This window comes from Salvia splendens, chromosome 10 (genome assembly GCF_004379255.2).
Source record: "Salvia splendens isolate huo1 chromosome 10, SspV2, whole genome shotgun sequence".
NCBI lineage: Eukaryota > Viridiplantae > Streptophyta > Magnoliopsida > Lamiales > Lamiaceae > Salvia > Salvia splendens.
Genome location: NC_056041.1, coordinates 18913115 through 18927430, shown reverse-complemented (window position 1 = coordinate 18927430; position 14316 = coordinate 18913115). Strand labels below are relative to the sequence as shown.

At 40.6% G+C, this 14316-nt stretch overlaps 3 protein-coding genes across 4 annotated transcripts; 2 read left to right on the top strand and 1 right to left on the bottom strand.

The window, feature by feature from the left end:
- Positions 1–955: 955 nt before the first annotated feature.
- Positions 956–2871, bottom strand: LOC121750364 (probable pectinesterase 53). 2 transcript variants are annotated; one of them, XM_042144886.1, is made up of 4 exons: positions 2361–2871; positions 1727–2108; positions 1378–1613; positions 956–1317 (listed from the first exon to the last, which is right to left on the bottom strand). In XM_042144886.1, the coding sequence occupies exons 1-4, from the start codon at positions 2699–2701 to the stop codon at positions 1230–1232; spliced, it is 1047 nt and encodes a 348-aa protein (XP_042000820.1). In that variant the 5' UTR covers positions 2702–2871; the 3' UTR covers positions 956–1229. The 2 variants fall into 2 exon arrangements, with proteins under 2 accessions (XP_042000820.1, XP_042000819.1); XM_042144885.1 differs by having other exon boundaries at positions 956–1309.
- Positions 2872–8699: 5828 nt separating this feature from the next.
- LOC121752284 (glucan endo-1,3-beta-glucosidase 13-like) lies at positions 8700–11934 on the top strand. The gene is made up of 4 exons (XM_042147269.1): positions 8700–9051; positions 10033–11307; positions 11457–11487; positions 11573–11934. Exons 1-4 carry the CDS (start codon positions 9003–9005, stop codon positions 11697–11699), a joined length of 1482 nt encoding a protein of 493 aa, XP_042003203.1. The 5' UTR covers positions 8700–9002; the 3' UTR covers positions 11700–11934.
- Positions 11935–11993: 59 nt separating this feature from the next.
- On the top strand, positions 11994–12948 carry LOC121752285 (profilin-3). The gene is made up of 3 exons (XM_042147271.1): positions 11994–12313; positions 12385–12522; positions 12598–12948. Exons 1-3 carry the CDS (start codon positions 12182–12184, stop codon positions 12730–12732), a joined length of 405 nt encoding a protein of 134 aa, XP_042003205.1. The 5' UTR covers positions 11994–12181; the 3' UTR covers positions 12733–12948.
- The last annotated feature ends 1368 nt before the right edge of the window (positions 12949–14316 follow it).

Genomic DNA, 14316 nt, shown 5'->3' with positions numbered 1-14316 from the left:
TCTTAAATAATTCAAAGAGATAAGTTTTATTTTATCTATTCTTATGTAGTAATTGTAGTCTAAAAAAATTAGTTGAAATTATCAATAATCAATTTAATAGAAAAGACAATTATAGTCTTAGTTGAATATATGATTAATTTAAATCTATGATTGTTTAATTAAATAAAAAATCAATAGTTGCTATCAATTGTTTAATATCACAATGTCGCGTCTTAATATTATCATTAGGCCATTTAACATCATGAGAATTATTCATAATTCTCATATCTATTATCTTGACTATTCGTGAATCATATTTTTTCTACTTTATTAAATTTTTATTTCAATTTAGTATATATTATATATTATGATTAACTTAAATTTTCAGTTTAATAAAATTACGAGATTCATTAAAATAAAATATTTGTCTGAGTTTTATCTAAATAATTGAGAATGTAACCATATAAAAGTATTGACTAGCACTAGAAAGTAATATCATAATATTCAAATAAGGTATGGTATATATTAATAATAATAGTATAAGATCTATTAAACTTAATCCCAAATAAATTAGAAGAAAGGAAAAAGTGGATGAATAATAAATAGATTGAATTGGCCTTCATGGCCTTAAGGATACTTTGGTCATGAAAATAATGAAAATAGCCAAAAAGTAGTTAAATTGATATTAACTTATAGTTAATGGACCTCAAAAGATATTATGAAATGTTATAGACCAAATTTGCTCATTTGGGATAGTTGATATACTTAAAAAAGATGTTCCTTCGAAATGGAAATAGATTTTTTTGAATAAAACAAAAATAAATGTTATTGGCCAGTAAACTGCTAGTCTTAAATTGCGTAGACAATGAAAATGTTCGTTCATTGTCAAATTACAAGTTATCAAACTCATACTATAACACTATATCCTAATATAGACATTCCAATGGTACACATCACTTAATCATGCACTCATCGATGAAATCGAAATTGCACTTAAAATTGACATCAAAATAGTGTATTATTTATGCAGAGAAGATTGATGGCAAAGAATAAAAAAAAGAGTACTAGTAACCTGCGTTATCCATTTGTCCCGTATGAACAATAGTTTATACATACATAGGTAGGGGTTTTATAGACATCCATAAAAAATGATATTGTATAGTATAGGTGAAAAAAAGGGAATCAAATAGTGATCCACTGAGTGCCATCAATGAAGCTGAGAGAGATAAAAGGCTTGGCCTCTTCATCAGTTAGTTCTCTTGACCATGCCACTCTCCCTGCAAACTTTGCCCCTTCTCCTGTGCATTTGTATTGCCCATAAAACACAGTCCTGCAAATCTAATCACACTTCATTTACAAGATGATCAAAAGAATTGAAGGAGAGAGTGAGAGAGATACAATTCTCTAGAGGGGTCTCCCCAGTTGTGCCAGCCTTTAGGGATGATGATATTGTCCATGTAGGTGTAGGAGAAAACCACCCTCGAAAACGGGCCCCACGCCCTCCCAAGGTAGAGCCCCCCCGACCCCGTCACCTTGCACTTGACAAACGAAAATCCACTCTCATCCAATATGCTGCTTCTCCTCTGCGCCGTCACCGCCCCCACCCTCGACGCTATAGCATGCACATGACAATTCTGCAATTTTTAGAACCATTCCGGATCACCAAGTTTTATAGTAATAAAATATGAGCGTATTGACAGACTGACTGACTGAAAAAGAAACTAGCGACAAGTAATGGTTACCTTACCTCAAACAGGGAGAGGCCGTTGCCGAAGATGAAGTCGACCGACCCCTCGATGTAGCAATCCTTGTAGTAGTGTCTCCCTAGTTGATCGTACAGCGTGTCCTGCGCCCCTAGGAACTTGCACCCCACCAGCACCGCCGTGTCGGCCGATATCCTGAACGCCACGGCCTGCTTCCCCACCGCGCCTGGCTCTGGCACCGGCGCGGTGTTCTTGAACGTGATGTTCTTGGCGATGAAGAATGGGGAATTCACCGCGAACGTGGCTGAGCCGTACGTCCCCAGAGGCTGCGACTGGGCCGTGTCGCCCCATTGCACGACCGTGGTATCCGCTCCCGAGCCTTGGATCGTTACGTATGATTTCAATGGAGGTATTTCCACCTTCTCCCTGCCAGCTTAATTTTTCAGACTTCATCAAAAATGACAAATCACAACATCACATTTAATTCATTCCCGTGAACCTCTGCCTTTTGTTGTTTAGCCGAAATAGATCACAACACTAGTCATGGATGGACTCAATTTCACATGTCACATTTTGTAATTATACTAATTTCTTTTTTGTTCTTCTTATTACACATAATATTGTATAGTCCAAAAAGAATGAAGTGGTAAGTTACAAATGATTGAGAAGAGCACTAACGTGTAAAGGCCTGGATGGACCTTGATGACGACTCTGAGGAGATTGATGGTGGGGAGAGAGTGAATTGCGTCGTGGATGGAAGTGAAGTCTCCATATTTGGGGTTTTTGTGGACTGTGATGATGCGAGATGGTGAGGCTTTGTTGGTGGCTGTCTTGAAGAGGGAATGCTTTAAGCTTCCAACAAAATCGACCCATTTCATGAACTGCTGCTCCGAGCTGGCCGCTCTCTCAGACTCAGGCCTAATGCCTTTGGTGTGGCATGTTGTGCCCATTGAATTCAGCAGCACTACTACTATCACAACTGTCACATGGAAAATCACAAGCCTGTCACAAGGAGGCATTGTGTTAGAAATTGAGAGAGAAATAGTAGCTAGTGGAATGGAAGAGTGGTGGATTAGGAAATGGCATGGATGGTTAATTTATACTCCTATGTTAGAGTTTGGGAGAAAAGAAAATAATAGTAATTGTGTAAAGTGTTAGTTTTGGATTTGGTGGGGTGTGTATAAGAGAGAGAGAGAGAGAGGTGTGTCACGGGGGAGAATATATATGTATAGCCGCATAGGTTTGGTGGATTCAGAGGCGGAAAAGTAGGTTCGCAGAGAAGGCGCCCGTGAGTCACTCATTTGTTTGTTTCTCAACCTCAATATATTCTTCTTCCCTCAACCTAACATTTAATGATTGCTACACTCCATGCTCACAACTTTCCGACACATACATATATTGACAATAATACAGTGTTAAGGCGCTGCTAACAACATTTGGTTGTCCTGAGCAAGGGTGGATCCTCCACTTCAAAGCGGGTCACGGGCTCCATGCTAACTGCAAAGCGATTCATGATTTTTGATATAGGATGCGAAAATTAATTATACTTGGAGTTTAAATAATCGGCTAATCCTTTTTCTTGTATTTTCACAATTATAATCTCTGTCTTTGTTTTTTATATCAAATCCTTCATTATAAATAATACTAATAAGTTACTACTTTTTTAGTGTAATTATTTGAATGATTTCAATAGTGTGTTGCGGCCTTAAAGGACGAAAATAGCCTCATAAATTATTAGTTGGATTTGCGTTATTGGGCCGGAATGAATAGATTGGGCTAAGGAATTTGTTTGTTTGAATTTCTTTTTAACTTTTTCATACATAGAGTAGACATGCCCACCGGTTCCGGTTCCGGCGGTTAACCGCCGAACCGGAACCGGCGGTTCCGGAACCGGAACCGGAACCGGCGCAATATTCCCGAACCGGAACCGTCGCAATTCGGTTCGCGGTCCGGTTCAGGTTCAAGATATTTCGAACCGGAACCGTCACCGAACCGGCGGTTCGGGAGGTTCGGAACCGGCGGTTAACCGTGGAACCGCCGGTTCCGGCGCTTAAATCGAGGCAGGGGGATGGGGACCGGTGGTGATCTTCAAAACCGGTCGAAACCGCCGGTTTTTCGGTGGTTAACCGGAAAAACCGGCGGTTAACCGCCGGTTTAGTGGCTTTCGAGGCGGCGCGGAGCACGAGGCGACAATGGAGCAGCTTTTGCAGACGGTTCGTTGACCGAACCAGCGGTTTTATTTCGGAAACCGGCGGTTTTGGCCCGGAAACCGGCGGTTCCGCCGGTTCCGGCGGTTTTCCGCCAAAACCGCCGGTTTTGTGAAAATTCAAATTTTTTTTTTTTTAAATTTCAAATTCGAATTCTTCCATTTTCCCCCTCATTTTTTTCTATAAATACCCCCCTCTATCCTCATTTACATTCACCCCACTCTTGTGTTAATAAGAGTTTCTCTCTTCAATCTCTCAATTCTCTCTCTTTGTCTCCAATTTCTCATTTGTGCTATTGTGCTTCCATTTAATTACGCAATTGCTACTCTTATTACGCATTGTTATACACTTATACAGTTATACTTGTTCCCGTAGTTCTATAAGTTGTCTTTCTTTCTCAATTACTAAAACAAAAAAAAATATATTATTCCATATTTCTACATTTCTACATACCATTCCAATATGTCTTCATCCCGAGAAGGTCGTGTTGATAAGGGAAAGGGAAAGGCCAAGAGGCCATCTCGGAGATCCGTTATTGATGAAATTTCTCAAATGAACATGGATGAGTGGCAGGTTAATATTTATTATCTACTAATTTCATTAATTTTGAATTATATTTCATTATTGTTCATAATTTTATTTTGTATTTACAATACAAATATTATTTTGTAGGCTCGAGAAGAGCAAGATGTGGCACATGCTATTGCTCTCTCTCGCTCTCAATACCAAGGCGATGCTTATGTTGGTACCGGTAGTGGTGCTCCCGGTCGCGGTGCCTATTCCCAACAAAGTCCAACCCCCGTGAATGTTGATGAAGACGATGATGATGATGACGACGAGGAGGAGGGGGAGGAGGTAGAAGAGGTTCAAGAAATGCCACCCCCACCACCACCAAGGAGTCGGCGTGGTCGTGGTCGTGGACGTGGACAACCTCCTCAACCTCCTAGACCAGCTGAAAGGTCTTTAACCTCAAACATCTTCGTGAAACATTTCAAGAGGGTACAAGATAGTAACGATCCAAACACTTATAATGTGTATTGCAACTATTGCGAAAACGTATACACATTCCGAAAGGGTGGAGGGTACGGTACATTTACCCGTCACCTGGAGAAAGCGCATCCGGTCGAGTTTGGTATCGCTCCAACCCAAACTCAACTCAACTTTCAACATGGAGTCGGAAGTGGGACGACGGGTTCATCCCAAACATCAGGTATGTGTAGCAATACTCTTTTGAAATATGATCACAAAAATGCTCTTAATGTGATGTCTAGATTTGCCGTTATGAAACATTTTCCATTCAATGCTTTTGATAACGATGCTTTTGAGTCGAGTATGCGGCAAGTATATAATGCCGCTGCAAGAAAATTGAGTCGAACTTCAATGACGCGAGCCGTTGTTCGACAATGCATGGAAAAGAAGGCGCAATTAGGTACGTTTATTATTAACTTAGGGCATAAAGTTTCTATTTGTTCTGATGTGTGGACTGATTGTTTTTGTAAAAATTCGTATATGGGCATCACGGTGCATTTCGTTGATCACAGTTGGACTTTAAACAAACGTTTGATTGCATTTCGGGAATTTCCCGCACCACACACTGCACAAGCAATTGCTCAATTGATCATTCAAGTTTTGAATGAATTTCAATTGATCAATAAAATTTTTTCTATTGGTTTTGACAATGCTAGCGCTAACACTGCTAGCATAGATGATTTAATCAGTGCATGTTCTCCTGTTATTGATGGTAAATATTTCCATGTGCGATGTATTGCCCATATTTTGAATTTGTGTGTTCAAGATGCCATCGATTTGTGGCAAAAGTATGTTGATCCTATTAGAACTGCTGTGAAGTTGATTTCATTTTCTCCTTATTCGTCTTATTTGTGCTTGAATTATGCATTGTCTTGTTCCGATTTGTTGTATAAAGCCAAATTTCAAATTTAAAAAAAAAATAATAATAATTGAACCGGCGAAACCGCCGGTTCAAAAACCGGAACCGCCAAAACCGCCGGAAAACCGGCGGTTCCGAACCGGAACCGGAACCGCCCGGTTTTCGAACCGGAACCGGAACCGTGAAATAGCCTCACGGTCCGGTTCCGGTTCCGCTTCCGCCAAAACCGGAACCGGCGGTTCCGAACCGGAACCGCCGGTTTTCGAACCGTGGGCATCTCTAACATAGAGGATTACATAAATATATTTTGGATTAGCTGCATATTTCATATTCATAAATGTTCTATAAAAAATAAAAATTATTTCTATTTTAGTTGGTCATTATTTTCTAATTTAACTTTTTCATACATATAGGTTGGGCTTTTGCATTAGTTAAAAATTCTTTAAGTTCCCCGAATTTTTAAAAAATGGAGTATATTTGAAGCTTCACCTTTATTTGCAAAAGAAAGTAAAACATAGAATTGTCTGTATAACAGGGATTGCAGATTTCATGCCATTTTGTGGCACAATATACTGTGAAACAAACCAAACAAACGTTTAAAGATATTCGCCAAATTCGATACTTTGGCTAGAAACTGTATGTCCTAAGAGCATTCACTACGCTGTCCCATCATCGTCCCCCCACCGTCCCTTAAATTACTATTTAAGGGCCTCACTGTACTTTATTCCTCCATCCCTTAACTAAGGGACGGAACCTGCAACGCTCTGTCCCTTAACCGTCCCTTAAATTACTATTCATTCAATTTCAGTTTTTTATTTTTTTTTCCAACAGATTCAATTAAAAAAACAAACTTTATTAAAATTAAAACAACATTAAAATTAAAAAAATAGAAAAAAGACATAATTAAAATCCTAAAAAATAAAAATGACATAATTTAATTTTCTCCGCCAAAGTTTTCCCAAATGTGCTCAATTAGATCCTCTTGGAGTTGGGCGTGGGCGCTAGAGTCGCGTGTCCTTGCCCGAATAGACAACCGTTCTTGTATTGACGGATGCGCTCCACTTCGCGGCGGACTACTTGCGGTTGAGCTTCCGGGAGATTTGGGGTCGAACCAATTTCCCGCCTCGGGTCCTTCGTCTTGGACAATCATGTTGTGCAAGATTATGCACGTATACATGATGTCGACCCTGCTCTCCATGAACCACGAATGAGCCGGGGCTTTGATGATGTTGAAGCGCGCTTGGAGAACCCCGAACGCCCTCTCCACATCCTTACGAGCAGCCTCCTGCTTCTGCGCAAAAAGAGTCTGCTTTGGGTTCGCAGGCCTGCTGCACGTCTTCACGATGGTCGGCCACTTCGGGTAGATGCCGTCGGCGAGATAGTACCCCATTTTATACAGCCGGTTGTTGGCGACGAAGTTGATGGTCGGCGCTTTACCATCTAAAACTTCGGTAAAGAGGTCGGACTGGTGGAGCACGTTTATGTCGTTGTTCGAGCTAGTGACCTCGAAGTACGCATGTAAGATCCAAAGCCGGTGGTCGACAACGGCCTCGAGTACAACGGTTGGGTGGGTGCCTTTGTGGCCGCTCGTGTAGGACCCCCTCCAAGCCACCGGGCAATTCTTCCATTGCCAGTGCATGCAATCGACACTGCCAAGCATCCCGGGGAATCCGTGCACTTGTTCGTGCAGGTCGAGGAGGAACTGACAATCGGACGCTTTTGCAGAATTTGAGCAAGCACATGCGCCTAGTGGTGTCTCCGATGTGGAGGTATTCGTCGAACATGTCGGTCGTTTGTCCAGTCGCAAGCTGACGGATTGCTGCATTACATTTCTGCAGCGTCGTGTGGCTGGGACGACCGACCGCGTCGAACCCTTCTGGGAAGAACTCTTTCCGGGCCGCCAAAGTATTCGCGATGTGGAGAAATAGCGGTTTACTCATGCGGAAACGGCGACGGAAGTAGGTTTCTCCCCAAATCGGGTTATCGCAGAAGTAGTCGCGTACTAACCTTGCGGCGGCTTCCTCCCGGTTGCGATGGATGTACGTCCGGGAGCGTCGTGGGGGCGGCGCGGCTTCCTCCGCCTCTCAGCTTCGATCTTCTTCAAGTGATTGTTCCATTATTTGACGCATTTGCTCAAAAGGATCCATTAGTTTGAGTTGATTTGAGATGGAAATTGGAGTGGATATAGAGAGGATTTGAGATGAATAGATGTGTGTTTGTGTGTGAAATGAGTATGAAATAGGAGTATTTATAGAGTAAAGAAATAAAAAAAAATTTTAAAAATTGAAAGTAAAAAAACAAAACGGTAACATTACCGTTTGAATTTTTTTTAATTAAAATTTGAATTAAAAAAAATTGAATTGCGTCATCCGTGACGACGCCCACTCGCGGGCCAGCGAGTGGGCGTCACGCATGCGTCGGGCGAGCGACACGTCGGCCGGGCGCGTGGCGCGACGTCTCGTCCCGAGTCGCGCAGCGACGGGATACAGAACGGGCTCCGGGACGAGCGATACGCTGCAAGGCGTCCCGCGCGCGGCCGCGGGACGCGTAGTGGATGCTCTATAACACATTTCCATCATTCCATGTATAACCAAATTTGGAGTAAAAATTTCTCTATTTTGAGTCTTTGACAAATAAGAGCAATTCAAATCGGAGTCAACTTAAGATTTACTATTACCCAATAAAAGAAATTCTATATTCAGATTATTTCCCCCTTATATCTAGAGACTAGATTAAATAAGTGTACCAACTAAAATGAAGATATGCCTCAAATAATTATTTTCAAAATGGTGCAGTGGTGACCGTTGATATTGGCGTATAGCAAAGCATTCGAGATTTGAGAAAAAGCGGAAACAGTGTTTGGGGCAGAGGATTTTTGTAGGGAATAGAATCAGACAAGCTCAAATCAAACAAATAAAAACCTCTCGGATTCAACATCCTATTTCTCAATTCAATTCATAAACTTTTCAAGTCCGCATATCCCCAGACTCCACCTTGCTGACACACTCTACCCGACACGCACACACGCTCAGCGATCACCTCACTCACTCACTCTCTCGGAGCTCGAGAGAGAGACCCTTTTTCTTGCAAGAAGAGAGACGTTGGAAAAAAGAACGTTGCAAGAAGAGTGGTACATTTACTCAGCAGCAAAAGTTAAAATCAAGCATTGAGTTTTGAGAGTCAATTATTTGAATCTTCTCTCCCTTTCTCTACGCTTACTTTCAAATGGGGAGCGCCTTTCTCTTCGCAACTCTTCAGCTGCTTCTGCTCTTTGGTAATGTGCTCACATTTCACTCTCTAAATCAACATCATGTCTATCTGACTTGCTGTGATTCCATTTTGGGACACTTCTTGTTAATGTTTTCTTCAAGAACTCGTTTTTTTATTGGGTTAAATTAAATCAGGGCATGTCTTTCTTTATTGGTTGGTATGTTGCTTCAATAATTAGTCAAAGATTAATGCTTTCTGTTGATGTCAGCAACTATCATGTGCAAGGGTGTATTCTTGTAAGTAGGCCATCCCATGATATGTTTAGTTTAGACTTTAGAGGTTATGTTAGTTTGAAATATGGGCAGATGCATATTTTGTGCTTCTCCAAAATTCATGTGTTATACCACAAATTTACTGGTAAATGTACTTTTCAAGTAGCAAGAATTGACCTTTATGGCATTTCTACATATGGTTATGTAATTCCCTTATATCTGAATGCTGCATTCATGAGTTGTTGATGATGGCTTTTAGTTCTTTGTAGGAGCATCTCCATGGTTCATACGTAGGCTAGCTCGTTGTTCGGCAGCTAATGAAAGAAGCATCACTACCAATCTAGTTCTAATATTATGAAACTTTTGTCTTGTTAGCCGATGCAGAGAGAATGTATCTATATATTCATGAAGTTGTTTTGTTTTTTCATGATACATAGATCTAGATTTTCGGAGGTAGGACTTATAGTTGCGCGTGTTTCCTGCTTATTGTTGGTTTTCATATGAGTTGGTTCACTGATTTTGCAGTTTTTTAGCTTCTCTAATAGTAAGAGTTATCATTCCTATATAGAGAGATTCGAGAATGGGTGTTGTAAACCAATCTTGATACGACTTCACACACGAGTTTGTTCACTAGAGTTATAGGTTTAGAAATTTCCCATGCTTCTTAGGTTCAGTTTTGCTTCTCAAAATGTGGCAGAATTACTGTAATATGGCTTGACAGATGAGGGATTCGTGTTATGCTTTGATGTTAATAATGCCTATTTTGATGATAGGTGTTTGCAGAGGTGGTAAAATCGGAATATGCTATGGGAGAAATGCAGATGATCTACCCACCCCGGATAAAGCTGTGCAGCTGATCAAACTTCACAATATCAAATATGTAAGGATATACGACTCCAATATCCAAGTCCTCAAGACATTCGCAAATACCGGAATTGAGCTCATGATCGGGATCCCCAACGCCGACTTGTTAGCCTTCTCTCAGTTCCAATCCAATGCTGATACATGGTTGAAAAACAGCATTCTCCCGTACTATCCGGCCACAAAAATTACTTACATAACTGTTGGAGCTGAAGTAACTGAAGCTCCGAGTAATATCTCTGCCATGGTAGTTCCTGCAATGCAAAATGTCCTAACTTCTCTAAAGAAAGCTGGACTTCATAAGAAGATTAAAGTCTCCAGCACTCATTCGTTGGGTGTTTTGTCCCGGTCGTTCCCACCTTCTGCAGGGGCTTTCAGCAGTAAATTTGCTCTGTTTCTGAAACCGATGTTGGAATTTCTTGCTGAGAATCAGTCTCCCTTTATGGTTAACATATACCCTTACTATGCCTATAGAGACTCCTCGAGCAATGTGTCCCTCGACTATGCTCTTTTTGAGTCCTCGTCTGAAGTTATTGATCCAAACACTGGATTGCTATACACAAATATGTTTGATGCTCAGATTGATGCAATCAACTTTGCACTCATGGCCTTGAATTTCCGAACTATTCAAATTATGGTTACCGAGACAGGATGGCCTTCTAAAGGATCCCCGAAGGAGACTGCTGCCACTCCAGATAACGCGCAAACTTACAACACGAATCTGATCCGTCATCTCATCAATGACACCGGAACTCCTGCGAAGCCAGGAGGGGAGATAGATACGTACATCTTCTCATTGTTCAATGAGAATAGGAAGCCGGGTTTGGAATCAGAGAGAAATTGGGGCCTGTTTTTCCCTGACCAGACAAGCGTGTACAATCTGGATTTCACTGGGAAAAGTACCGTGGATATCAACCCGGACACAAACGTGACAGCCAGTTCAAATGGAACGTGGTGCATTGCATCAGCCAATGCCTCGGAACCTGATCTTAGGAATGGTCTAGATTGGGCCTGTGGTTCTGGAAACGTTGACTGCTCGGCTATTCAGCCGAGTCAGCCTTGCTTCGAGCCTGATAACTTGGTATCTCATGCTTCTTATGCGTTCAACAGTTACTACCTGCAGAATGGGGCTACAGATATTGCTTGCAGTTTTGGCGGAGCAGGAGTCAGAACGAACCAGAACCCGAGTATGTATTGATTAACTGATTTGGTGTAGTATATGATTTCTTCTCTTAATTTTCTCTTTATGTGCTTTTGCATGACTTTCGTTCGGGTTTTATGAGGATCAAAGATATACTCCTCGACAAGTAACATGCCGTTTTTCTGATTTTCACAGGTTACGACAACTGCCTCTACATGACACTTGGGTGCGCAAACATCTGTTCATCAGTAATTCCAAAATATTAGCATTGGCATTACATATCTGTGACTGAACTTTTCTTCGATTTGCAGGGCCAACAAAACTGCAGCCGCAAATGCAACAGCGAATCCTTCGGCAAAAGCATCATCATCATATGTGCAAGAAGCCTCAATGCTGCTCCTTGGCTACTCGTTGATGGCTTCATTCGTGTTGTTATGAGATTCGTGCTAGTTTGCGAAGAAAATTGTCTCAAGGATGGTCACCCAAGGGCGTTCAATTGTTTTGTTGTATCATAATTTTCAAGGAATCCTCTCTTTCCCTCTTGTAGCTGTTGATCATGTTGGATCAAATACGTGACAAGACACCCTTGTAGTTGTAGATCATCTTGGATATTTTAGACCAAACATGCTTACATTTTCCTAATAATTGATTTAATATAAATATAATTCGAATAGATGATAATAAATAGATATGAAAAAAGCATATATTTGACTAAGCAAATCGAAGTGTAAATCGGGTGGTGGTTAAGGTTAATTAGAGAGAAAAAGGCGGAGGTGAGAAGCCGAGACGCGCGAGCATCCATTCACTAATCTTGAATTACTTTTCAAGCACTGCATTGCAGTATAAAACATATCGAACACACAAAACAACAGCATCATTGTGAATTGAAATACTATCGAAATAAACATTTGCAGAACAATATGTCGTGGCAAACTTACGTGGATGAGCACTTGATGTGCGACATCGAAGGACAGGCAGGGCTGAAACTGACCGCGGCCGCCATCCTCGGCCACGATGGCGCTGTCTGGGCTCAGAGCGCCACCTTCCCTCAGGTCAGGTTAACGTTAATAATTATTCGAATTTGTAATTGTATTATGATGTGTTTGATGTTTGCGTAATGCAGATGAAGCCAGAGGAGATAAAAGGAATATTGAACGATTTCGAGGAACCCGGGTCTCTGGCTCCCACTGGCTTGTTCTTTGGTGGGGCTAAGTATATGGTCATTCAAGGCGAGCCCGGCGCTGTCATTCGCGGAAAGAAGGTTTGTTTGTTTGCAAATTGTGCCGTGGCTTATTCTATGTTGTATCTTGTTTAACAAACTGAACGCCGCCAATAGGGATCTGGAGGCATAACTATCAAGAAGTCTGGGCAAGCACTGGTGTTCGGAGTGTACGAGGAGCCGGTGACTCCGGGGCAATGCAACATGGTTGTTGAGAGGCTGGCTGATTACCTAATCGATCAGGGCATGTAGACCTTCATAAATCTACTTACCCCCCATTTTCATTTCTTGTTTCTACTTGGTTTCTCATAAAGGCCTCCACTTTTCATTTCCAATATCAACTCTTTCATTTCCAGGCCATCGACTTTTCTTAGTTTTTTCTTTTGTTTCTCATACAAGTTGGTATGTTGAGTTGTTGCCTAAATTTCTGGCAAACTTTAATATAATTATTTTCCATTTTTTTAAAAATATTTGTTACCTATTCATACAGTTAGTATTACTATAAGGTAAGGTACTGAAAAAAATATTCTGATATGTTTCTAAAATCTAGATAGATGTAGTCCAACTCTATTAATCCGGATTACGTCCAAAACTGAAACACGTTTCCCAAAGGTTATATAAATATAATTTCTCACTTACAAAAATAGGTTCTGTATACATTGGTATTAAAAATTAGCATTCAAAATTAGTAACTAATTAGTTAGTAATTAAAAATATTTTATGTACTAATTAACTTGCCAATCTATTAATGATCGTGTTTGTAATGCCTAGCTTAAAATTGATTCATACGCTTAAAGCTCGAACGAGATCGAAGTTCAATTCAATTACTGCATTTATAACCTTATTGTGGTACTATTTGATTAAATTACGTGAAAAAAAAATTGAATAAAAATTTGGTTCCTTGAGACGTCACCGCGCGACCAGGGAGCGCCACCCTTGGCGCGTGTCCCGCAATTAAGGGCTCAGCCTCTCAGCACGGGAGGCCCTCTGGGACGAGACACCCACAATGGCAACCCGTCACCATCCCCTCCCGACGGAACATGCCAGCACCCCAACGGGCTTACCGTTGTTTGGTTTGGCATCTAAGAGTATTATATTCATTAATACCATCATTTTCACACGTTTGGTTTGCCAATTACCGTTTCTGCAAGGCTGCCCAAGGTTGGCATGTTACAAATATGAAGTCTATAGTTTAAAAAATGATACCTAAAAGCCAAACCAAACACAAGATTTGGAACTCCCAAAATGATACTCCAGTTAAACCAAACAACTATTACTTATAATGAATGCCGTAAAAAGAAAAACCTTAACGGGAGTCATTCCTTTTCTAAAGAAATCATACAACCCTAACCAAACACCTCATAAATCATTGAAACGAAATTCTATGTTTGCACCTGAAAACCTAATATAATATTTATTGCAATGATTTTTTGAAAAATCTTTTGTAACAAGACGAGTATAGTAAAACTCTTTTATTTTTTTTCCTTATTATCATGTTTATATCGTGCTTACGTATATGAATTCTTGTCGCATATGTGATGTGCTCAATCTTTGCATATCAAAAGTTTCTTTCATAGTGCAATATAGACAAAATAGAATTAGTCATATGCTGGCTATAGAATTTGCTTCTCCGCCTCTCGCCGTTTCGCGAAATATCTCATCCCCACTCCAATCCAAAAGGCATATTCCAGCATGTGCGAAATATGAATAGTTGTGCTTTTTCTATGAAGCACCGTCGCCAACCACCAATTTTATACTATAATATCAAACAATCGAATATTATAAAAATTAAAATCATACTATTTCTTCTCTAACTAAAATTTTATTTTTCATGTA

Coding starts and splice junctions, on each gene's coding strand:
- LOC121752285 (XM_042147271.1), top strand. CDS start 12,182: ATGTCGTGGCAAACTTACGTGGATGAGCACTTGATGTGCGACATCGAA. Junction 12,314..12,384: donor AGAGCGCCACCTTCCCTCAG/GTCAGGTTAACG, acceptor TGCGTAATGCAG/ATGAAGCCAGAGGAGATAAA. Junction 12,523..12,597: donor CTGTCATTCGCGGAAAGAAG/GTTTGTTTGTTT, acceptor CGCCGCCAATAG/GGATCTGGAGGCATAACTAT.
- LOC121750364 (XM_042144885.1), bottom strand. CDS start 2,701: ATGCCTCCTTGTGACAGGCTTGTGATTTTCCATGTGACAGTTGTGATA. Junction 2,109..2,360: donor GTCCATCCAGGCCTTTACAC/GTTAGTGCTCTT, acceptor TTAAGCTGGCAG/GGAGAAGGTGGAAATACCTC. Junction 1,614..1,726: donor ACGGCCTCTCCCTGTTTGAG/GTAAGGTAACCA, acceptor TAAAAATTGCAG/AATTGTCATGTGCATGCTAT.
- LOC121752284 (XM_042147269.1), top strand. CDS start 9,003: ATGGGGAGCGCCTTTCTCTTCGCAACTCTTCAGCTGCTTCTGCTCTTT. Junction 9,052..10,032: donor TCAGCTGCTTCTGCTCTTTG/GTAATGTGCTCA, acceptor TTTTGATGATAG/GTGTTTGCAGAGGTGGTAAA. Junction 11,488..11,572: donor TGCCTCTACATGACACTTGG/GTGCGCAAACAT, acceptor TTCGATTTGCAG/GGCCAACAAAACTGCAGCCG.